Source organism: Mercenaria mercenaria, chromosome 1 (assembly GCF_021730395.1).
Source record: "Mercenaria mercenaria strain notata chromosome 1, MADL_Memer_1, whole genome shotgun sequence".
Taxonomy (NCBI): Eukaryota; Metazoa; Mollusca; class Bivalvia; order Venerida; family Veneridae; genus Mercenaria; species Mercenaria mercenaria.
In genome coordinates, this window is record NC_069361.1 from 65,054,638 (window position 1) to 65,081,056 (window position 26,419).

The 26,419-nt window shown below is 34.9% G+C and overlaps 2 protein-coding genes across 2 annotated transcripts; both read left to right on the plus strand.

Annotated features, from left to right (window-relative positions):
* Positions 1–2,259: 2,259 nt before the first annotated feature.
* Positions 2,260–3,834, plus strand: LOC123535640 (uncharacterized). Its single transcript, XM_053549664.1, has 2 exons — positions 2,260–3,031; positions 3,712–3,834. Exons 1-2 carry the CDS (start codon positions 2,385–2,387, stop codon positions 3,728–3,730), a joined length of 666 nt encoding a protein of 221 aa, XP_053405639.1. The 5' UTR covers positions 2,260–2,384; the 3' UTR covers positions 3,731–3,834.
* A 12,391-nt stretch (positions 3,835–16,225) lies between these two features.
* LOC123545526 (uncharacterized) lies at positions 16,226–25,553 on the plus strand. The gene is made up of 2 exons (XM_045331850.2): positions 16,226–16,358; positions 22,076–25,553. Exon 2 carries the CDS (start codon positions 22,077–22,079, stop codon positions 24,192–24,194), a length of 2,118 nt encoding a protein of 705 aa, XP_045187785.2. The 5' UTR covers positions 16,226–16,358; position 22,076; the 3' UTR covers positions 24,195–25,553.
* Positions 25,554–26,419: the final 866 nt, after the last annotated feature.

Here is a 26,419-nt window from a genome sequence, read left to right on the forward strand (position 1 = left end):
TCATTAAGACGAGTCATCTTACCCCGGGGTGTAAATGGATTTTCCGCACGGTAAAATACGAAATCCCGTCTGTATGCAGAAAGTATTTTGTTGCATGGGGTATTAAGGTACTAGTATTTGTTTTAGACGCGGCGACTTTTCAGTTTTAATGGTGAAGAAAGATCCCTTGTGCCTCTCTGGAACGGACCTTCCGCAAGCAAGAAGAATGACATGCTCAAATGACGATCCAATACGAATGCTATGGAACAGAAATTTAGAAAACAAATAGATCTACTGCATTTAAAACATTGAAAGTTACTTTACTTCTAACTACTTAAAGTAAAATGTAACCGGTTTCCGGACTACAAAGAATAGGTACATCATGAAAATACGAATATACAATTAAGTCACAAATTTGCGTAAATAGGATATCTTAGTGTTTTTGCCTATCAGCTACTGGGGGAAAATGCAGTTGCATTCTACAGTTCTAAATAAAGTTCTAAAATTTACATAAGTCGTCTCATGGTGATTGTTGACGAGACGTACATGTTAGAGACCACCAATTGTTTTCCCATAGATTAATTGTAACATTATGGCGTGTACGGCTTCCATACATCGAAACATTATATCTATTTACAAGTTTTTCAAGAACTATAGTTCTACCAAAATATCGGACGAAAAAATATGATAGTGAATTTATTTAAGTAATTTCGTGTGAATGAGATACCCTGTTTACATCATTTGACATGGCGGGAGAAATTCGTTGATTAAAACTTTTTTTTCATAACATAATAATGTAGCAAATTTTGTCTAAAATGTATATAAAAATACTGTAAATGCGTGAATAAAATATCAATTTTGAAAAATATCACTTCCTGGGTTTGTTTACATGACTGACCAATCAGAACGCACAGACGTTACCTTATTCCCAGGTATACACTTACCTCATTCCCAGTAAGTTCCCTGTACTTTTTTGAATTGGTGGTCTCTGACCACATAGACAAAATTGTCGTTCTTTTAATATTATCTTATAAAGCCCTCAACTAGATTTATAGTAATGAAATAAAAAGGAATAACAATTTTAATATCGTTATCATGCTTTGTGAAGCTTTATAAAATTTTGTTATTAGTAACAAACGGTTCGTTGCCGTCTTAAGTACTATGGTTAATGTTTTCGCTGTATAATTTGAATATCCACAAGTCGGTAAAAAACTGACATGAAAACTCATTGAAATCTTTTCACATCTATGTGTGACAATGACCTGTAAGCTATTTGTCCTACTTATACGTGATATATATCGTCATATTATGGAGGCTATTACTTGTTTGAATCTTCATATGTGCATACAAAATTATAAACCAGAGAAAAATGACCAAGAATCTTTGACCTGATTGTGAATTTGATTTTTGAGCTATATGACTATGGGTCGTAGTCACAAAACCGGAACATTGTCTTGTTACAGTAATTTATGTTTTGCCAAATTATTTGAATACTCATCAACGCGACCTGATAAGATGAGTGACCTAAATATTAGTATGACATTTACCTTCCAGTTAGTGTATTAGTCTTACATGCAAAATATTGTCTTGACATGGTGAATGTTTGGCCTGATTTATTTGAAAATCAATCTATGCTGGCTAAGAAAAAAAAATGAAACGGGCTGACGGAGGGACAGACTGACGGACGGAGCTTAAACCTATAGTTTTCAAACAGTAAAATGCCAAAAAAATAAGAATTAAAATGTTTTCTATAATGACTTTTATACTTATAAATACATATATTACAATATATTTTCTATGAGTAAATGTACATTTTATAATGTTTAAGTTAATTTTAAGAGTTGGAAACCGTAATAGAGCGTAATAGAGCCGTGTTGCGTGCAGCAGGGTGGGCTTTGATATAACACAAACTTTATAAAATGGGTACTATATAATACTAGTAAATTTTTCGCTCGGGGCTCAGCATTAAGAAGTTAAATATTACTGGGTTTGATAGTTTGGCGTGTGTCTTATTCAAGATACACAAGTGAGACATTACTATAAAGTAATTGCTCTAAATGTATTTTGTAATTTTGTGCAGCTCACTAAAGTCATTATGAGTATGTGTGTAACTTACTAAATAGTTCGCGTGATTGTGTTAACTTGATGAAATTAGTTAATAAAGGTATGTATATTGTAATTAAATGTTTTCGTTTAATTTTTGTGTAACTTGTTTAACATGTCCTTAACTCGATAATCGGATCTTTGGCGCCACACCAGTAGATGAAATGGATGGGGGAAATAAGACATGTAAAATCAGTCTATTATGGTAGGGAGAGATACAATGTAATTAGATTATTTTGACCGTCATGTTTGTATACAGAATCTTTATAGAAGTTCAAATCTTTAGCCAAATGTGAATACAAATGTATGATTATATAAATTTCAGAATGTTTAAAGTTCCTGATTGGTACTTGACCATGTCAATGGGACTGTCTGAAGTACTGGATGAGATTGGGGTAAATGAGAGGATGATTATGAAGAGAAGAAGGACGAACTTACTGGAAGAGACTATGATGACAATAGCAAACAGATTGTCTGATATTCCGAGTTCTGATTACTTTCTAGGAAGTCAGTCAGAGGGAACAACAACAGTAGGACTTCAGTCAGACTGGGATGTTCTTACGTGTAATAATGAGGTTATTGTTATACAGGACTTGCCTGAATGGGCTCCGGATTTAAACAATATACTGATGATTGAAGATGCAACAACACCTCCTGGATATTGTCTATTACAAACACTTAGACAGGATGTGCCGCTTCCTGAAACTGTCGAATATGAGAACTGCTTGGTTAGAGATACACATGGAAGGATACTGTTCAAGAACACAATAATTGATGCTTTTTTTCCGGAAGGCCAACGGCACGGCCCTGCGGGATCAAAGCAAGGGCGACAAGGTTTCTATGATCAAGATATAGTGTTTGCTTTTCCCTTAAAAGGATGGCCAAAAGCAGCTAGACATTGGTTACACCAACAAGGAAGAGACATATGGCCGACAGAAGACATGCAAAGGTATATCAAGGACGCGGAATGTTTTATCGTACATACCGGCAGCAAAATCAGTGAAAATGATGCATCTGAATATAGAATATCTACCTCCTTGGCTGAGAGATGTTTAATGTTCAATTTAAATATTACTCAAATAAGGTGCTACATATTAATGAAGATGATTCTTAAAACATACATAAATACTCATCATCAAGATTGTTTATCAAGTTATATGTGTAAAACAGTTTTGTTTCATTGCATTAAGACGAAATATGCAAGTATTTGGCGGCCATCTAATATTTTAACTATTTTTTCTTACTATCTGTTGACATTACAAAATTGCATAATCAGTTCAAACTGTCCACATTTTATCATAAAAGGAAATAATCTAATGGCTGGAAAGTTTTCATCTGAAGTAAGACATCAGTTAGTTGAACTGATATCAAACCTGAGACAGAATATTGGCCTTGCAATCCTTAGGATCCCGAATGATGACCTCGGCCTGCGTCTGCAGATAAAGCTGAACATGGTACCTCGGTTACAATACGATATCAAGTCTTCGATTAATATTGATTTATTTATTGCTGGCCGTTTATCATTGCATACTGCAAAAATTATTTCTGGGCGATATCATGTCATTTTACTTAATATCACACAAGAAAGCTTGGGTAACAGCATACAATTTATATTCAATATTTTATTAGACCTAATGCAGCACTATAGAGAAGGTAACAAGTGGGAGAAGACAGCATGCAGACTTCTAGCCCCTCTGTTCTGTACAACGATTGGGTCGCTGAGAGCATCATACAATATTCAGCATCACAACATTGTTTCTCTACAAATACTAGCCTGGCTTTCCGCAGGAGTCAACTCGGATATTGCTTCTAGTAGACTTAAATTTGCTTCTGTATACTACTGTATGGGGGATATGGAAAATGCAGCTGTAATTCTAAGAGATACTGAAGAATGTTATAACGCTGAGGCTGTTGAAGCTGTGTGTGTCTGCTATGATTTTCAAAAAGGTTGTATAAGAAAAGGATTCTGTTTAAAATCCCTGCAGAGCAATGAAGAAACAATCAGACATTTTACAGCATTTTGTGTAAGATTTTTGCCCCTTGAAATAAATTCTGTACCACATGAACTTCGATATGAAATGTTCAAATGTACAGAACAGGATCGGGTTCACTTGAGTATAAGGGACCGGTTGACTGACTGGGCTGTAGTGGATAGTCTCTCTTACCTCTATTTCCTGCAATATAAAACTTTAGGTCACCTTCAGAGATATGAAGCCAAGCAACTCGCACTGAATAACCTTGTGCAGGTTATAGAAACCGAATCAAAATTTGGCCACATAGAAACTGCACTAAACCTGCTAGGACAGTGTATGGAACAGGAGAACCGGGCTGTAGATGCTTTCCGTTGCTACATGTTGTCCTTACAGATTAGACCCAGGAAAAATGCTGCAACGATTCATACATGTGTTTTACTATCCAAACTTATCAACAACAAAGGTAATTCAAACCATGCTCTGTAAATACAAACTGTTTTTCGATTAGAAATTTCATAATTATTAGTCGAGCAATAAAGAGGACCAAAGGCTTTAGTGGAAACTGAGACTGAAATGTGATCATACATATTTATGCATTATTAATGATATTAAGGTTCATATGAGGTGATTTATTCAGAACAATCAGAAACAGCATTATAAAGAGCTTGTTGTGTTTTGAAAACATACCTTTTGCTATATAACATAAATATATGTAGTAGAATATATCAAACTTCGTTTTAAACAAATATTTGTCATTATGTTTTATTTCTTACAATAAAAGCAGCTGTAAAAATGTTGCAAAACAAAGCTATTGCATATGTTTAAGTACAAAATTTGCAAAATGAAAGTAAAAATTGTTGTTGTTGTTGTTGTTGTAGTTGCTTTTTCCGATAGAGTTTATCATGGAAACTGCGTTTTGTTATTGTTACGTGTTATATTTTTTTAATAAACACAATGTTACATTTTCAACAGCTAGAATGCAGCTCCCTTGATTGTTTGGGGGTTTTTTTTGCATGCGTGCGTGCGTGTGTGTGTGTGTGCGCGCGCGCGCGCGCGCGCGAAATGAAAGATAGGAATGGAAGCCACACATTTTTCCTTTCTGTCTCAATGGACGCCTTTTCTCCGCGTCATTAAACACTTTGTTCATTAATGATGTCGGCGGGTTATGGAGAAAAACATATGCCTTGAAAGATCCGTTTCTATTGGTCACTTTTAAATAAGCCAGTTACCTTTTGTGTGTCATTGCACTTCTTCTTCTGCTCCGTGTTTGTAATGAGGGAGAAAGCTTGAAAACCATACACTCCCTAAAAGTGTTCTGTGTTTTGCGACTTTCCTGCTTTTCAAGATAGAGAAAGACCCGAGGTACGTGCCCCTCCAGGCATTATTTTGGACACGAGCGGGCACTTGGGTAGAAGAACCACCAACATTCTGTTAGACTGGTGGCTTCCTCCCATGAAAGAATTCTGTACCACTAGTGAGGTTTCAAACCCAGTTCAGGGCAAGAGATCCGAAAACGTATATTGACAATTACCACAAAACCACTGAAGACTTACAAACCGCCCACTAGCCAGTCTAACCATCCACCTCCCCAGTGATTATTTTGCTGTTTTTTTACAGCCGAATACATGCGGTTTCCCCTGGCTAAAAGTAGCTATATGATCCCTAAAATTGTTACATTTTCTCTTAATAAAGGTCATATTTTCCCCTTTGAGTTTCAAGAAATGTTCCATAGAATGCATAGTGAATAATTTTATTAAAGTAGGAATTTATATGTCATCAACTCCAAAGCTTCCCAATGTGATGAGAAGGTTTCCGAAATTTTCTAAATAGCCATTTAGTGGCAAAAAATTTAAAAATCCTAACCCTTATAGTATTAATAATGGAAAAAACTATATACCTGCCCTAGTCTGGGGAAGCATAATAAAAGAATAAACTTAAAAAAAAGGGGCTTTAAATTCGTTCACAAGATGAATAGCCACATCTACACCTAAGATTTCTTTCAGGAAAATGTCGATAATTTCAGAAAATAAGTTTCCTTGTGTAACTCCGTGTGAAATACTGACGCATGTAGGGACCCAAAATTGGGCCAAAAGTACCCGGATCGAACAAACTTGGAAGAAGACTGCTGGCCAGTGTTTATTTCAAAATATCGTAAAATATATGTCTAAAATCTAATTGATAGCTAGAACAAGTTTATAGTTAAAACGTATTATAAGGATGCTGAATGCATATGATACAAACCAAGCTTTATTTATTGCGGTTGAAACGAAGGAGGGAAGTAAATATATCGGGAAAATACTAGTTCTTTCCTTTGCCAAACCCACAGAGACATTAATACAAATAATCTTCCCCGACTCTGAATAAGTTGAAACCTCGAGAAAAGAAACAAAATCGTTCAAGGAAATTAATACTTTGTTCGTATGCAAAATGATTTTTACAAAAAAACAACTACAAAACAGGAAGAGAATTTAAACTTTCAACATTGTTTAGTCTTCTTCAATAAACTTGATTTATGACTAACAGTATTATCATTTTATAGTATCCCTAGGAACACACGAAATTATGTTTATGATATTATAAATATAGGTTCATGTTAAACATTAAATATATCTAATTCCCATCTTTCACTAAAAAGTTTTATTTTAATGTAAAAATTAATCGTGTACATACATGTACTTAAATGCCATGCATCAACAGCCATCTAAATAAAATCTAGTCTTCTTAAAGCTACAGTCACACATACGGATATGTCCGTGCGTTGAGGTACGGTGCGGATAGGATTAGTCCGTGGGTGTATAACTACGGAGCAGTACGTCTTAGTACGGGAAAAATGGTGAGAAACAGGAAACAAAACAATACAGGACGCGAATAAGTACGGATAGGTACGAGGTACTACGTTGAATTACGTTTTACTGCGCCTTGCAACTTGCCCAGCGCACGAACGGGTCTGCGGTAAACTCCGTTGAACTATGCTCAAGTACGAGCAGCCTCGGATAACTACGTTCGGCTACGGCGAGGTACGTAACAGCACGGATAACTACGTTTAAGTACGTTTAACTACGGATGAATAAGTTTCAGCCAAGTTGGACTAAAGTCACGCTCAAATGGCTACGTTTCGCTCAAACTTTTGTGCATGTTCAAAAGTTGGAGAAACTTGCAAGTTTGGAATAAGTTTTGAATACGTTTTGACCACGTTTTGGTACAGATTAATACGAATGACTACTCTGAGCTACGGATCAGGTACGGATCGATACGGATTACTACGTTTCTGTCCGTAGCTAGACGTAGCTTACCGCGCCGTATGTGTGACTGGGGTATTAGTGGGAGTACACTATATATGGAAATGAAATGGAGTTTTGTTAGTTTTGGTTGGGTTTTAACTCATATCGGCACACCTCAGACAAGTATTGTTGAATTTTCAGTTTTATTGATGGACAAAGACAACAGGTGTCCGTCCCGGCACTGTTTCTGACAATGGACCTTCAACCGCCAACCTTCCGTAAGCCAGTTAGATAGTCTCATGATATGAAGAAATCGAGATGGGGCTCGAGAGATGAATTGCTGCTTATGTAAATAATGAAAAATCCTACTGCAGACTAAAAAATCCTTATGTTTCGGACAAAAAGTAAAGAATAACACTAATACAAAATGTATACACATATAACAATAGTAATAAATAGTTTCCTATACCGGTATTGGATAAGATAATTCAAAGTATTCGTATTAAATGTTAATGAACGTTAACATAGTCTGTTTTGATCTTAAAACGTTCTTCCAGGCATTTAGGCATTATGATTACACATGTATGCTTTTTTGATCAGCATATCAGGGAAACATCTTATTTAGATGACCTTTGTGTCATCGTATGATTTTACTTGTTTTTGGTTCTGCCTGTTCTCTGAAGCACACAGTTAAAATAGGCATTTCGTCGTGATAAAACTTTAGTTTTATTATGTTTAGTTCAGGAAAAAAATTGTCTAAAGTAGGTGTTATTCAGAGCTATAAACATGTTGCGATTTTAAAGTATTTCAGTATATATATATATATATATATATATATATATATATATATATATATATAATATATATAATATATATATATATATATATATATATATATATATCAGAATGTTTAATTTATTTATTTATTTATTTGGGTTTTACGGCGCACCAACACAGTATAGGTTATATGGCGCCAAACAGGAATACAAATTTTGGTTCCACATCCAGAATGTTTAAAGTACCTGGTCAATGTCAATGGAGGCCATCAGAGCAACTGGGTAAGACTGGGGTGAATTAGAGGATGGTATCGAAGAGAAGATAATTCTTGCTGACAAAAACTACGATGAAGATCGGGGAAAAAGGTTTCTAGAAGTCCGTTCTCTACTTACTTTCTTCATAGTCAGTTAGAGTGAACAACATCAGCTTGCATGTGATTATATAATTGTCCTCTTCACATCATAGATATGAGGTACCTCTTCATGATTTTTAGACACTGATATATGAGAACTTTTATGTCGAAGATACGTATGGAAGGACAGACACTGTACAATGGTACAGTTTTTCATGCTACTCTTCTTAAAGCTCAACATTCAGCAGTATCACACTCCTTTGCTTCAAAACATGATATTAAGGTTCATGTGAGGTGATTTATTCAGAACAATCAAAAACAGCATTATAAAGAACTTGTTGTGTTTTGAAATATAAATTTCTGTAACATATCTATTGCTATATAACTTAAATATATTTAATAGAATATATCAAACTTCATGTTAAACATTTTTTTTTATTATGTTTTATTTCTTACGGTAAAAGCAGCTGTAAAATGTTACAAAACAAAGTTATTGAATATATTTAATTACAAAATTTGCAAAATGAAAGTAAAAATTGTTGTTGTTGTTGTTTTCAGATAGAGTTTATCATGGACACTGCGTTATGTTATTTATATATACTTCATTTGTTTCTTTCCGCGTCATTAAACACTTTTTGTTCATTAATGATGTCGGCGGTTAGGCTGTGACTAAAGAAAAACAGATGGTGTCACCCCAGTATTGAAGTACTTCCGGGTCGTTGTATCCTAGGAAGTAGTTCTTTGAAATTTTGAAGTTCCCAATTTAAAGCCACCCCTACTTTGACATGTTATATTTTAAATGTATTTACTGACACTGTGTACATTTTGTGCCATTTCTGATGTCTTTAACAGTTGTTTTGTCTGTGTTTTTCAGGACTATATTCCTGTGCGGATGGATTAAAAAACTACTCCAGTCTGGTAGACATGACAGATGTGTATTGGAAATATAAACATGGACTTAAAACTTTGATGTGTAGCAAAAAAAAAAATCGTTGATGATAATGATTTTCTAAGCTATATTGACTGGAACAGGGTCATTCTTCAGAAATACAGAGCTGTCAATGCTGCAATTTTGTTGTGAAAGTCACAATCCATGTTAGAACTTGCTTGTTTTACTATACAGCAAAGAAGAAGAAATTGTACTGGGCCGACACCAGATCTGGTGCGCCTGTGATATATTACAGACTCCGGTATATACCGGATTCAAGCAATTTGAACACTAAAAATATCTTAAATTTATATATTTTGCATCCATGGTGATACTAACCCTAACATTTAGTCAGTATATTCATATTATACACTAAATGTTGACATGCAAAAGATTGCGTAATTTTGCCGTGCGCTCCAATTGATAATCATTCCGGGCATGCACAGAACGGCTGCACCAGATCTGTTATGAGAATCATTCAGGAGGAAAACATATGCGTTGAAAGATCCGTTTTTACTGGTCAATTTTCAATAAGTGTATCACGTATATAAATAAGAAAAAGCTGGAAACCATACACTTCCTCAAAATGTTCGGAGTTTTAGATCAGGTAAATCCTCCAGTAACACCGTCTCACCAAGGCAGTCAGCTACGTTACTCATAAATGCAGTATCGAATATGACTATAGGTAGTAAACTGGAGCGTATAATACACTGACTAAACCGGTCAGCTACGTACGAAGGGAGAGTACTCAGTACTAAGTGACAATAAATTATTCATACAAAAGCAATAAAAATGTTTATAATTTTAAGCTCATAACACATGTTTTGCATTTTGTTTTAGTCGGGATTAACATCGTCACATCGACCAAGTAGACAATATATAGCGACTTTCCTGCTTTTCAAGATGGACCCGACCAGGTATTACTTCGGACACGAGCAGGTACTTTGGTAGAAGAACCACCAACCTTCTGTTAGACTGGTGGCTTCCTCCCATGAAAGAATTCTATACCACTAGCGAGGTTTCAAACATCAGTTCGAGGCAAGTGATCTGAAAACGTATAATGACAATTACATGTACCACAAAACCACTGAAGATTTACAAACCGCCCACCTCCCTCATTATTTAAACAATATATCAGTGTTTCGTACGTGGGGAGTTGTTTCCCGTTGATTATATTTATAAGATGTCTGGTGGTTGCGGGTTTTGGTAGATTTATTTTCTGTTTAAATGCCAATCTATAGAAATACATGAATGAAAAACAAATACAAATTTGCCTCATATCTAAGGTGAACTCTGCCTGAACTAGCTTGTAATGTAATCATGGGCTGGAAAACCTTATCATTGATAGATCTTATATAATCTAAATGGTCAGTGTGAATGGATACAGGTTGAATCAAAACCGCTTGATCATTGATAATTCATCCGCATTGTTCATGAATGGTACTATTTTGTGTAGCACATGAACATCCTTTGGGTGTGATTTGGAATAAAATAAAGATGCTAGATGATTGTCAGAAATACACTTGTAACTTTGGTAGCAGGATAAACCCGCAACCAAAAATGTGTTTCACATAATCAAGTCGAAAGACAGATATGATCCATCTGCCAGCTCTGCGAAAAATTTGCACGAAAGTTTAACTGAAGTAATTCACTGAATTAATGAAAAAGTTATCTTTCTGTTTGCTACATGAGAACATAATACTTGATTGTGATTAGGACTTCTATAGTACACCATACGTTTTTTGTTACTATACAGTCAGAGTTCTTAAAAGATCTACTTAACTTTCTTTATTTTGGTACCTAGCCATAAAGATTACGAGGGGCGTTCAATATGTAATGTTACTCCATATGAGCCATGCCATGGAAAAACCAACATAGTGGGTATGCGACCAGCATGGATCCAGACCAGCCTGCGCATCCGCGCAGTCTGGTCAGGATCCATGCTGTTCGCTAATAGTTTCTCCAATTCCAATAGGCTTTAAAAGCGAACAGCATGGAGCCTGACCAGACTGCGCGGATGCGCAGGCTGGTCTGGATCCATGCTGGTCGCATACCCACTATGTTGGTTTTCTCATGGCACGGCTCATATGTAGTTCCGTAACCGTTCATTATTTTTAGATGCGGTTTTCGGCACATTATAGAGCAATTTATTGGAAACACAATGCTATATATATTATGAAAATCAATAGGTTCAAAGTAAAAATATAATCATTTGAGTGAGGTGTACTCAAGTATACTGGACCATGATTATAATTTAGGTTTGTCCTGAGCATCCAGAGTCTCAGAAAAATAGAATAACTTGTAAAATCACAAAATGCTATCATTTTTCTACGAGGTACAGCAATTTGTGATGAGTTTGCGTTTGTTTTAAACTATTTATTGCATTTTTAATTTTACAAAACAACTAAAAACTCTAAACTCGATCTTGATTCCGTCTGGAATGAGTGTTGAGGGCGATTAATCAAAGTTGTAAGAACTAGATTTGCAATCGAGAATTGAGGTACTAGTATCAACTTAAACTACAAGATTGTTTTAAACGATGATTATCGCGCCTGACAATTTATACTTTTTCGAGAAAAAATATACACATTCAATTTAATACTGTTATAAACTTTTTAATTTTAATTTTCAAATGTTTTTACGAAGATCATGATTTGTTTTATCTGTTTATACTGAAAATTGAACTATAATTCTAGTTGTAAAATAATAGAATAAAGGAGTTGCGTATTACAATCTCAATATTTTGGACACAGAAAAAGGATTATAATTTTACTTTGAATCTACCGATTTTTATCATTTATATAGCATTGTGTTTCCAATAAATTGCTCTATAATGTGTCAAAAACCGCATCTAAAAATAATAAGCGGTTACGAAACTTCATACGGAGTAACATTACATATTGAACGCCCCTCGTATTTATTTTGATGTGAAAACAAATTTTGTAACTTTCTTAAAGAGAATATTTTCCTAGTTTTAATATCACCAAAAAGAGGAAAGAGTTAAAGGGATGTAATCTTACATCTGGCCTGATTAAGTTCGGTGAAAGGTCACAGTTAATAAATTCTTTGAAATCATACACTCAGAATTCTAGCACTGGCTGTGTGATGAGAAGGTTTTCGAAATTTTCTAAATAGCCATTTACTGGGAAAAGAATCTAAAAATCATAACCCTTATAGTAATAATAATGGAAAAACTATATACTTGCCCTAGTCTGGGGAAGCATAATAAAATAATAAACTAAAACCAAGAGGCCTTAAATTCGCCCACAAGATGAGCGAACAACATCTACATGTAAGATTACTTTCAGGAATATCGGTAATTTCAGAAATAAGTGTCCTTATGTAACTCTGCGTGAAATACTGACGCATATAGTGGCCCTAAATTGGGCAAAAAGTACTCTGATCGAATAAACTTGGTAGGAGACTGCTGGCCAGTGTTTATTTCAAAATATCGTAAAATATATGTCTAAAATCTAATTGATAGCTAGAACAAGTTAATAGTGATAAAGTATTATAAGGATGTTGAATGCATATGATACAAACCAAACTATCCTTGCATAAAGTATTGGGGATGAAACCAAGGAGGGAAGTAAATATATCAGGAAAATATTAGCTCTTTCCTTTGCCAAACCCACAGAGACATCAATCCAAATAATCTTCCCCGAGTTTGAATAAGTTGAAACCCAAAGAAGGAAACAAAATCGTTCAAGGAAATTAGTACTTCGTTCGTATGCAAAATGATTTTAAAGACAAAACAACAAAACCGGAAGAGAATTTAAACTTTCAACATCTTTTTTTTAAAAATCTTCTTCAATAGACTTGACCATTTCATAGTATCCCTAGGAACACACGAAATTATGTTGATGATATTATAATTATAATTAGGTTCTTGTTAAACATTAAATATATCTAATGCCCTATTTTCACCAAAAAAGTTTTATCTTTCAATATAATTGTATTTAACTATTTTAAAGTAAAAATTAATCGTGTACGTAACTAAATGTCATGCATTAACAGCCATCTAAAAAACTTCTAGTCTTTTTTAGTGGGAGTACACTATATATACTGAAATGAAATGTAGTCTGTTCCACTGATCTGTCTAGTTAATATGTAGTATAAACGCGTGGAAGAGTCTAATTGAAATGGAGTGTTGTTGAGTTTTAACTCATATTGGAACACCTCAGACAGGTATTGTTGAATTTTCAGTTTTAATGATGGACAAAGACAACAAGTGTCCATCCCGGCACTGTTTCTGGCACAGGACCCTCAACCACCAACCTTCCGTAAGCCATTTAGACAGTCTCGTGATATGAAGAAATCGAGAGGGGCTCGAGAGATGAATAATTGCTTATGTAAATAACGATAAATCATCTTACTAAAAAACTCTATGTTTGTGACAAAAAGTACGAGATAATACAAATACAAAATGTATACTTTTAACAATAGTAATAACAAGGCAGTCTGAAAGACAGCTATATCCCCCGCCGCTGTTATGGATAGTGAGAGGGTTGGTGGTATTGGATGGAAGCACTGACGTTGTTAAGTATATTTTATAGACCATGTATGACGACATTAATGAATTTGTTCCAAGCGATATGCTGAGATATCGTAGGAATAAGTTTGATGAAGAATCATGAGTATACAATTCATCAAAGAAACTCTGGCAAGTAGATCGGTAATTGAATATCACAAACTTATGAATTTATTCATGAATGGTTTAGGAGATACAGAGCGAACACAAAATGGAAGGCTCAAACATGTGACCTTGAGTTGTGACCTTGACCTTAAATCAAATGGCTGACTCATAAGTTCTGCACATTGTCTTAATGTGGTGATCATTTGACCCAAGTTTCATGAACATCCTTCAAGGGGTTTAGGAGATACAGAACGGACACAAAATGGAAGGCTTAAACCTTTGACCTTAAAGGACGGACGGACGGAGACCATTCCTATAACCTCCTGTAAGTATCCGCATTCAATGTTAATGCACGTTCACATAGGCTGTTTCGATCTTAAAACGTTCTAGCTGGCATTTAGGCATTATGATTGCACATGTTTGCTTTTTTTGATCAGCATGTCAGAGAAACATCTTATTTAGATGACCTTTGTGTCATCGTAAGATTTTACTTGTTTTTGGTTCTGCCTGTTCTCTGAAACATACAGTTATAAATACGCATTTCGTCGAGACGGAACTTTAGACACGGATGTGTCACATATTATGCTTAGTTCTGGATTTTAAAAAAAAAAATTATATCTATAATAGTATTATTCAGAGCTATGAACATGTAGCGATTTTAAAGTATTTCAGTATACAATGTATATATATATTAATGTATAAAGTACCTGGTCAATGTCAATTGGGGCCATCAGAGGAACTGTGTAAGACTGGGGTGGTTTAGGGAATGGTGATGAAGAGATAGCGAATCTGTCATTGGTCTTCGGTTAAGATCAGTAAATCCCAACCCTCTGGCGCACCGCTCAAGTCTTAAACGAGGCTGTGCCGAGTTTAAGATTTGAGCGGTGCGCCAGAGGGTTGGGATTTTCGATCTTCACCGAACACCAATGATGGATTCTATTTCTCACTTACCACAACAGAAACAATGAAAACAAGTATGAAAATATGGAACTTTTTAAAACGCGGGAAATTGACGTCCGTAAGCAGAAGTGACGTCATGACATTTCAGTGACGCATAATAACAAAGTTCTGCTTTAGTTTTATCGTTTGTAGCGTAACGGTACGTTCTTGTCATAAAGTAACGAATTTTGAATCGAGAAATACACTATAAGGAACGGAGAGAAAAGATAAAGGTACCTGATTTTTAATTATTTTACATAAATAATATGTATATTCAGTGTATGAAATAGTCCGTCACAGGAGTGTGGGATAACCCATGTGAGATAAGATTTTCCAGCATTTCTAAAAATAGAGATTTTTCTGTCCGATAAGTGAGAAAAGATAATTCTTGTTGTCAGAGACTACGATGACAATTCGGGGGGAAAAGGTGTCTAGTAGTCCGTTCTATACTTACTTTCTTCATAGTCAGTTAGAGTGAACAACATCAGCTTGCATGTGATTGTATAATTGTCCTCTTCACATCCTAGATCTGAGGTACCTCTTCCTGATTCTTAGACACTAATTTATTATGAGAACTTCTATGTCGAAGATACGTATGGAAGGACACTGTACAATGATGCAGTTTTTCATGCTACTCTTCTTTAAGCTCAACATTCAGCAGTATCACATTCCTTTGCATCAAAACGGATTGTCTAAGCATACGCCTTGCAGATAAAGCTACACATGATACCTCAGTTACAATAATATTATAACGATATCCCTTGTTTATATTAGTTTACTTATCGAAGGTACCTTATTATGAAATATGACAGGAGCTATTTCTGGGCGTTTTAACAGTATTTTACTAAACATTACAAGGAAAGCTTAATAGTGGCACAGTACCATGTTAGATTTAATAAGGTACTGTATAGCAGAAAGTAAGTGGGAGGCAACAGCATGCAGTAACTTGTGTTTCCTCTACTCTGTGCACCATTTGGGTTACTCGTTTGGCCTTCAGCACCGGGTCACTCAGATGCTGTATCTAGCGGACTTAATCAAGTTTGAACGTTTCAATTCAGTTAGGTAAAACTATTAAATATTGAATATGTATTGTAGGTGAATTTAATCCTTATGATACATACCAACCTTAACTTAACTTCCCTGATTCACAGAAGTTTTAAAAAAGCACAAACAAACAAACAAAAACAAAAAAGAATTTTTTTTTTGAGGAAAATATTAGTTTGTTAAAGAACAATGCATCAAAACAGGCTACAACCGAACCACCAAGCTAAATAATCTTCCCTGCCTTATAAAAGTTGAATCCCCAATCCCCAACTCATTCCCAAACAGAAGGAACAAGAAAAATGTTACTACATTTGTGCAAAATCAATTAGAATAGGAAACAAAGAGGGGATGATTCTGATCGAGAATTAGAAAAAAAAGACAACCCAATACGAAGAACAATAGTAAGGTAAGCAGAATTTCATCGGTTCTTAACTACAGGTTATACTAACAGTTAGCAAGTATTTAACAGTTTCCAATACGAACATACAAAATATCAATTGTTGGTTCGAAGTTTTTTTAAGGCGCAGAAGGATTGTTGATTATGCAACAATTCTGTTTTTGTTTGTTTTTGTTTTTAACTTCATCGATTTAATACAAGGTAAACGATACGTTACAGCTCGTAATTAGTTCGTGTTAAATTCTAAATTTACGATAAACATAAAATTCACACAGCCTAGAAAGCGCTATCATTTGCTATTTATCGTAAACAAACTTTTAAGACAATTTGTTATCTCGACTGTTCTATTCTAACATCCTTGATATGGTCTGTGAATATATACAAAAAATGTTTAAAACTACTTAGAAATAGAAAAGATTCTTTCATACCGAACTAGATTTTCCCGTATTTTTTGTCGGTGCTCAAAGAACTCATATTACACCCCTGGGTGAAACACGACACACGTGCAGTAATACAAATCTATGAATGAATGTAAATTCATACGCTACTATATTAAAATAGTGCTTGAAAGAAAAGCATTCGTTTAATTTCATTTTTTTTCTAGTAATTAAAGAATACGGCATGCAAGAAAAAGAATCTATCTAGTTGAAGGTGCGGATGGATATATCTGGCTCGAAGATTACTGTTTAGGCGGTAACGAGATTCTGCCGAGTTACCGTAAAATCGTTACCCGAGAGCCACATATTTCCATCCGCATCTTCAACCAATGAAAGATTCTTATAGTATTATACATAACACACAGCGAAGTCTGGTTTATTCTCGGGACTGTGGGCGAGATGTTATTATGGTAACGCTAATGGTCGCCAGATATAAAGCGGATTGTGTGGTACAGTGGTAACACTGTTTGATTACGAAACCAGGGGTCGTGAGTTCGAGTCACTGCTCATCCAAATAAAAATACTAACATCGAGATAAAAGTCTCGTGTATGGGTGCCTTACACTTGATCCGCTAAAGAACTAGGGAAGCTACGCCCATATGGGTTAACAGTGGCTTATAAACAAACAGAAAATTAAATTTATTATTATCGGATTATTAATTACATGTTCAACAAACATTAAAAACAAACTTTTTTTCTGAGGTCTAACAGGCATGTTTTATATCAGTTACCGTGAGAGTATGTTCAGTTAAAAGTAGGATGTGATATCCACTTTCAACTTGATTCATATTACAAAAAAAAAAAAAAAAAAAAAAAAAAGTTATTCCTAATATAAATAGTGCTAATCTTTCTCCCTTTCCTCGTGCCCTTTCTCAATAGCATCGTGACCGCGTTTCAGTATGTATCACTTAGCATTCTATCGAAATCGGCATGTTCATCTATCGCATGCTAGGTAAAAAAGGCGGCGTAAGAATTGAATGTCTTGAGTAAATTCAGCGGGTTGCATTTAACGAACTGTAGCGTTCTTATGTAAAAGTTAACACCCCCTTTTCTTTTTGTTTTTCTAAAGTAGAGATATAGTTCTTTATGCGAAATAATCCAAAGGAATATCTTACTAAAATTAGTATGACAATCATACTGTTAGAACAAACCACAGACACTGAAAAATAGTGGCGAATTTTCCTTTCTGTCGTAATCGTCAAATTCTCTTTCTGTACTCAAAATACCGTCAAGTAATTTCATTGTTTATACCGCCACACTTTCTAAGAATATTGCGTTCAGAATTTATTTTTAAATGATATTCTTCCATCTAGAATATCTAGATTATACCTTTAATATTATCTTATCGGCATGTCGTTTTACCTAGTCATATTGAAACATACCAATTTGTAGTTGACATAAATTGCCAAATTTTCATATGTTTTTGGAAGCAGTATGTTATGTGACTATATATTGAAAATGCTCTACCTCATATTCTTTTATCCAGCATCCTACAAAATCCGACCCACAATATACCTTCTTTTTAAGTACATCTATATTATTATACATGCATACAAAAAGAATGCTTCATCATAATATAATAGTAAGTGTCATTGTTGAATGTTACAGTACAAATGAATATTGAATGTATCCCACTTCGGCCAGTTCAGCAGTCCTCGGCAAAAAACAATTAGAAATATTCAATAGTGATGTAATATTAATGTCGTTCTCACCAATACTAGTGAAAGCAACAAAAGTATTATGCATTTCTCTAGTCTTTTCGTATTTTTTTTAATACCTGATATAGCAGATCAGTTATTTACTGTCGCCTGGGGAAGCAGACACATAAAAAGTTTTGATGACACCAATCTGCAGCCGTTGTATGGAATGTTTCTAGGCACCATATAAAAGTTAAAAAGACAATTACGTATTCCTTATTTCCACCAAACAAGTTTGATTTCGATGTGGAACATTTAATTTAGCTATGCCCCTTTTTAACTTCGAAGTTTTTGGTTATATTTTCGATTTAAAGTGAAATATCTTTGTTACTATCATAGCTTTTGACTTGAAACTTAAAATAGTTATTTACTATCAAAGTCTATATAAAAAGAAACAATCCCCATAACTCTGTTTGAAATTTGACACAGTTATGCCCATTTTTAACTTCGCGTGAACTGTGAAAGTTTTTGACTTGGAATTTAAAATAGTAATTTACTACTACAACAGGAAAAACAATCCCCATTACTCTGATTTGAATTTTGATATAGTTATGCCCCTTTTAAATTTAGATTTTTTTGGTTAATGTTTTATAACGTTTTTACTGGCAAATATCTAATTCGGAGTCAAGCATTGAGAAAAGTCGAGCGTACTGTCTTACGGACAGCTAAACAATATGACATAACTCTATCCTCCTTATTTGTTTAATTATCTTCCTTCATTTGATATTTGTCCATATTCGTGTCGAGTCGAGCTCGTGAATGAAATTAAAAACCAAACTGGCACTTAATATAAATTTCACGTAATGGTTCAAGTGAAATTGTGCGACGCACACGAACCTTTACTCTACCCTACGTTTTGAGTTACGTCCATTTAGTAAGTTTTACTGTCCAGGGCATTTCACTACAACTGATGTAGGGAATTTACGCAGATAGTGTACAATGACAGAGGACACTGAGATGAAGTCCAGCGTACAAGGACATAACTTTTCCACACTTATTTTTAAGGTTATATCCCTATATTAATTTCTTTTATATACTGCATAAGTATCTAAAAATACAGACTACAGCAGTTAAATTATATATACTTAAAAATAATTTGTTTATTTTTTTTATACGCCAGTTTTGAAAACAAGGGACGTATAATGGAATGACATTATCCATCCATCTGTCCGTCTTTCAACATTGTAATTGGTGTAGCTTTTAAACTGGACTAAGCACCACTTTGGAAGGATCCTGTATGTTTTTGTTTTCAGTCGATCAAAGGTCAAGGACATATTGGCCTGGAGACTAAAAAAAGAATTTTCACCACATCGAGAAAATGTGCAGTGTGCAAATTTTAGATGGCTGGTTTCAAGGTCAAATTCACAATTAAAGGTCTAAGTTCATATTCATGCTATGCACGAGTCAGTTAAGTACAAATGATAGAAAGAACCTAAATAAAATTGCAGATTACTTTGAGGACTAAGGTACAATGCATCATCTCTTTTAAAATGTCAAAATTGTACACCCTGCAATGGACTCTCATTTGATTTTTTTAGTTACTCGATCAAATTCTTTTTAAAAAAGGATGGAAAGATACTTCATAAAACCATATTCATGGGACTGAGAATTAAAATTGGAAAATTAAATGAAATTGATTTGTAATTTTGAAACTTACATCATTTTTATAACCTACAGCAAAGATCCGTTATTTATGTTATAATCCGGTCTAGTAATCAATATTTGATGAAATAAATGCAATGAAACGTTGATATATTTGTGATACATTTGACTTTCAATCCAGAGGTCCAGCTAGGGTTCAAATACCAGTCAAGCGCTTGACATTTATGTGATGCTCTTTAGAGTAGACCACCTAGGCATAAGGTGTGCAATGAAATAGTGATACGTGTGTATTGATGCTGTACACGAGGCACATTAATGATTAAAAAAGAGCCAAGTTCAGTAAGCCAGAAATGCCTGTTACGACTTCTCTCTTTCTATTACTTGGACTTTCTCCCGCTCTATCGCTCTAGTCAGATCGCTCTGTGACTGTACTGAAAGAGGATGAATTTGGCATCCGGAGTGGCTGCCTCTGTATGTAAACTTGTTCATAATGGACGGGTGCTGAGTAAATCTACTAATCTTATAATAAAAATAATATAATAACAATAGAAAATAATGAGAAGAAGGAAGAAGAATGCAATGTTGCGTGTTGGCTGCATAGTTAGATCTTAAATTTACAGGCAAATAATTGTCCCTAGGTAGGACCAAAGACTTATGTGGGTTTCGTACAAAAAAAAACACGCGACTTTAACACGAAGATTATACCAGTATGAAGATATGTTATTACTGTTCCATCTGAATACTTTTATAGACTGACATTTTTATGTTGTTAATTGTACATATATTGTAGGAAAACTGTGTTTTAATTACGATGCTACATGTAATTATATAATTTTTCTATTTTTTATTTCAAATATTTCTTTTTCTATTCATTTCTATATTTGTAATTGCCAATCTTTATACTGGATTAAAAACTTCAAGAAGACATCTCGTTAGAACAATCAAACAACAAAAATGTCGTGTATACAACATCAAACAACAAAATGTGGCATGTACCAAAATATTTTTTCAATGGGAGGTTTTAGAAGTAGCAGATAAAAATCTTAAATTACAGTATAAATTTATGTATATGTCCAAGTCAATAAACATCCCGTTAAAAGTTCGTTTTAGGTTATAACACACTAAATAGTTTTTGTTCTTTATTCTATATAAAATTGACCTATTTCCAATGGCGCAGCACACACCAGGACCCATTTTAAATGTCTGTAACCTACATTTCCTTGAAGAATATTGTTAGTGCTAAAGAAAAATCAAAAGAAAAGTGGGGGTCATGTTTGATGCAAGAAAAATAATTTCAATCAAACACACAAACTGCAAAATCAGCTAAAAAATGAGACCCCAAATTATACTAGTGGTGTATGATCTAAGTTTCCATGAAAAATTTTGTCATGTTGTTATTGCATTATGAAAATGCTACCTACATGTCAATCATAGATCTGTCATGTGATTTGAGCAAAAAAAATGCAAAGAAAATAAGGAAAATAGCTCTACAGAGCCAAAAAACTGAGGACTATTTGTGTCCGCCATTTTCATGGCTACAATTTTTTCGTCACTATAAACTGCCACTGTACCTTCAATAACTTTTTAAGAAACAAAGATAAACATGCAAGACCAAAAGCCGAGTGAAGATAAATTATACGACCACCAACTGGGCGTTATCGTTTGAAAATTCCGGTATATAATAAACACACATACCACTGCAAAATGTGTCCTCTGTTAGATCAAAAAGTAACAAATGACGCCATTTTGAACTGCAATCAGCATTTTTCTCGGCTAAAAGCAGAAAATGTAAAATACGTCCACCTCCCTGTATCTCGTGCATTAGTATCTTTACTCAAACTGGAGGTAATATAAAATAAACTTTGACACTTTGAAACTCTGTGTATATATTGTGTATACAATATGTGTGCAAGTGTACACACACAATCCAATATGGAGTGATGTATTGTTCTTATTATCTTTAAGTTTAACTCTGACAAATATGTTTCAGAATGTTTAAAGTTCCCGATTGGTATCTGACCGTGTCAAGGCGACTATCAGACGTATTTGATGAAATTGGGGTGAATGAGAAGATGTTGATGAAGAGAAGGAGATCATTCTTACTGGATGAGACTACACAGGCTATCTGGGAAAGATTGTTACCAACGAAGTCTTTGTTTTATTTTCTCGGTAGTCAACCAGAGGGAACAACAACTACAGGACTTAACTCAGACTTCGATCAAGTTGTTTGTTATACTGGCAGAGTTATCATACAGGACATGTCTGAATGGACTCCCGAAGCTGACACTCATCTAATGATTCAAGATGAAAAAACACAACCCGGATATTGTCGTCTACAGAAGCTTAGAGATGATGCTCCACTTCCTGTTATTGGGGAATATGGGAACTATTATGTTAAAGATACACATGGAAGGGTATTGTACAAAAACACAAATCTTAATGCATTCCCTCTTGCGGGTCACCGGCAAGGACCAGCGCAGTCAACAAAAGGACAACTCGGTTGTATAGACACAGATACAGTACTTGCCCTTCCATTGAAATCCTTGCCACAAGAAGTTAAATGTTGGCTAAACCAACAAGTGGGAGGAAGCTTGGTGACAGAAGATGTTAAAAGGTATATAGAAAGAACAAACTATTTTGTTGTAGGTATTGGAAACAGGGCCAGTGAAAATGAAGCATTTGAATGGAGAATATCTACCACCCTAGCTGAGAGATGTGTAATGTTCAATTTAAATATCACTCAGATTAGGTGCTACATATTGATGAAAATCATTCTTAAAACATACATAAATCCTCATTATCCAGATTGTTTATCAAGTTATATGTGTAAAACAGTTTTACTGCACTGTATAAAGAACAAACATTCAAGTTTATGGAAGGAGAATAATTTTTTAGCTTGTATATCGCATTGTTTATTGACATTACACGATTGTATATTAAGCAAAATCTGTCCACATTTTATCATCAAAGCAAACAATCTGATGGCTGGAAAATTTTCATATCAAGAAAAGATTCAGTTAGCTAAATTAACGTCAAATCTGAGACAGAACATTGACAATGCAATCCTTGGAATTCCGATTGATGACCTCGGCCTACGTCTGCAGATAAAGCTACACATGGTACCATGGTTACAATACAATATTAAGCCCTCGTTTTATTTTGGTTTAAAAACTGCTGGTAACTTATTATGGAATACTGCATATGGTTCTGATAGACGGTATCGTAATAAAATACTTAAAAAACTTACCCCAATAAATCTGAATATGAGCAATCACTTTTTATTCAATATTATGTTGCACTTAATAAGAAACTTTAGAAAAGGTAGCAAGTGGGAGAAGACAGCATGTCAACAATTGATTCCTCAATTCTGCACAACAATAGGATCTCTGACAGCTTCATACAACATTCAACAAAATAACACTGTTTCTCCTCAAGCACTTACGTGGTTTTCAGCAGGACTGGACACTGATGTTGCATCTAGCAGACTGAAACTTGCTTCTGTATACTATTGTATAGGCGATATGGAAAATGTAGCTCATATTCTTGGGCATATTGAAAAATGTTACTCTGACCTTGTAGCAGCTGTGTGTAGCTGCTATAACTTTAATAACGTTAATGTAAATATAGGATTCTGTTCAATTTCCAGTCAAAGCAATGAAGAAGCTACCGGACATGTTATTGCATTTTGCGTACGATTCTTGCCTTCTGAATTTAACTGTGTACCATATGAACTTCAGTATGAAATGTTTAGATCTACTGAAGATGAAATACTTCACAGGAATAAAATAGAAGATTTCTGGATGGACTGGGCCGTTGTTGATTCTCTTCCTTATCTATATTTCCTACAGTATAAAACATTTGGTCAACTACATAGAAATGAGGATCAGAAACACGCTCTGAGAAACCTTGAATGGGCTATTTATACACGACAAAATCTTGGCCACAAAGACACAGCATTCAATCTGCTAGGGCAGTGTATGGAACGGGAGAATCGGCCTGCAGATGCTATCCGTTGCTATATGATGTCTTTGAATATCAGACCTAGGAACAATGTAGCAAAAATCCATATTTGTGTGTTACTGTCTAAATTTATCTGCAATAATATGTAAAAAAAAATCAAGCAAAGTTTTTTGTTGGGTTCACGCCGACACAATTATAGGTCACATGGCAATTTTCCAGCTTTTCATGGGGATGAAATACCCCAAGTGCCCCATCCAGGCTTTGTTATAAGCACGAGCAGGCACCAAGGTAGAACCAACAACCTTCTCCAAGGCAGCTGAATGACTTTCTAGATGACCGTCTGGATGACCTTCTCTCTTGAAAGAATTCTACGTCCCAAGTGAAGGCTCGAACCCACAGTAGTGTGGGGAAGGTGATACGAAGGCTCGAACCCACAGTAGTGTGGGAAAGGTGATACGATGACTCGAACTCACAGTAGTGTGGGGAAGGTGATACGATGGTTCGAACCCACAGTAGTGTGGGGAAGGTGATACGATGGTTCGAACCCACAGTAGTGTGGGAAAGGTGATACGATGGCTCGAACCCACAGTAGTGTGGGGGAGGTGATACGAAGGCTCGAACCCACAGTAGTGTGGAGAAGGTGATACGAAGTCAATGGCCTTAGCTACTCGGCATAGGAGACACTCTAAGCAAGTGCAATGCATTGATAACTGGTATTAGAAATTTTATCACGTTGCTTCAACTGTCATAATAATATCTTTAAACTGAATGAACTAGAATATTTGAAGAATAAAAGGAGTCATTATCTAATAAAATACAAGTAAGAGTATCTTAGTAAAATCGGATGGTTATCCCGTCTCTACGCAAAATATTCTATGACTGTCAGGGATAGGTTCGAAAACGCGTCAACGTTATAGTTGTTAATTCTTTTCTCGAATTGAAATATGCAACAATCAAACATCTTATATTGAATATACTGACTATGTGATTATACATAAAATCTATTTCGATAGCTGTTTAAATTAATTTAACATAAAATTATAAGCCTAATAGGGCTTAAACATTTACTTCAATTTCCTATTTCCTAGTAAAACCCTGTTTTCACGGAGATTAAATGCATTGGGATACATTATTTTCTCAAAAAGACCCATATAGTAAATTTCGGAGTGGCATTAAATAAATTAATTGCCCGTCTGCTTAGATAAATAGGGAGAGGGCAGACTATAGATCGTCGGGTCGTGAATTCGAACTCCGGGCGAGATATGTGTTTATTGAAAACATTGTACCTGAAATAATTCGTTCTCTACCTCAGACGAATGTGGAAAAGTTGGTAGTAACTTGCGTAGTATCTTTTTTTGTAACTTCATCAATTTAATGTTAGCTAAACGATACTTTACAGCTCATAACCAGTTTTTATAAAATTCCAAATTTACGACTAACTTCACACAACTTAGAAAGTGCTTTCATTTGCTATTTATTGTAAAGAAAATAAAACAAAACGTTATTCAGTATGTTTCCTGTTGTTCTTTTATGGCAACACTGGTGTAATTTGTGAAATATTCAGAAAAATATTTAAAACTAGCTTAAGATAGAAAAGATTCTTGCATGCCGGACAAGATTTTCCCGTATTTTTGTTGGTGCTGGAAAAAATCGTATAACATTAAAATAGTGATTTAAAGAAAAGCATTCGTTTTATTTCTTCTATTTATTTAAAAATACGGCATGCAAGAAAAAAATTCTATCTAGGTGAAGGTATCGAAATATCTGGCTCGAAGAGTACAATTTAGACGGGTACGAGGCTCGGCAGAGTTACCACGAACGAGTTTTCTGAGAGCCACATATTTCCATCCGCACCTTCAACCAATGAAAGATTCTTGTAGTATTTTACATAGCTTGTGTGTATATAAGTTTATTTATAGTCGCCACCGGTAACCCATATGGGCGACTCCTCCAGAAGACTGTCAGTAATGATAATAGGAGGATAGTGCAAAATACAGAGGACGCTCCAATTCCAGAAGCTTCTCTGTTTTTAGCGTGTTAGGTGTAAAGCACCCATACACTGGACTCTTATCCCAATGTTAGTAATTTTAGTTGGAGGAGCGGGGGCTCAAACTTACGATCCCTTGTTTTGTAGTCAGACAATGTTACCACTAGATTACTGCGTCTGCTCTATTTCATATAACACACAGCGAAGTTCCATTTATTCTCGGGACAGTGACACTATTACGGCCGCCAGACATACCGAAGAATATTCCTCCGGCCAATAATCGATAGCGGTCAGATTTTCTATATAGAAATAAGAAGGGCATGTACACATTTTACTTAATAACAAAATTACTAAAAATAAGAAACCTTAGGTGCAAAAATATTACCA

Excerpts from the sequence above, each read along its gene's own strand:
- LOC123535640 (XM_053549664.1), top strand. The coding sequence starts at position 2,385 with ATGTATGATTATATAAATTTCAGAATGTTTAAAGTTCCTGATTGGTAC.
- LOC123545526 (XM_045331850.2), top strand. The coding sequence starts at position 22,077 with ATGTTTAAAGTTCCCGATTGGTATCTGACCGTGTCAAGGCGACTATCA.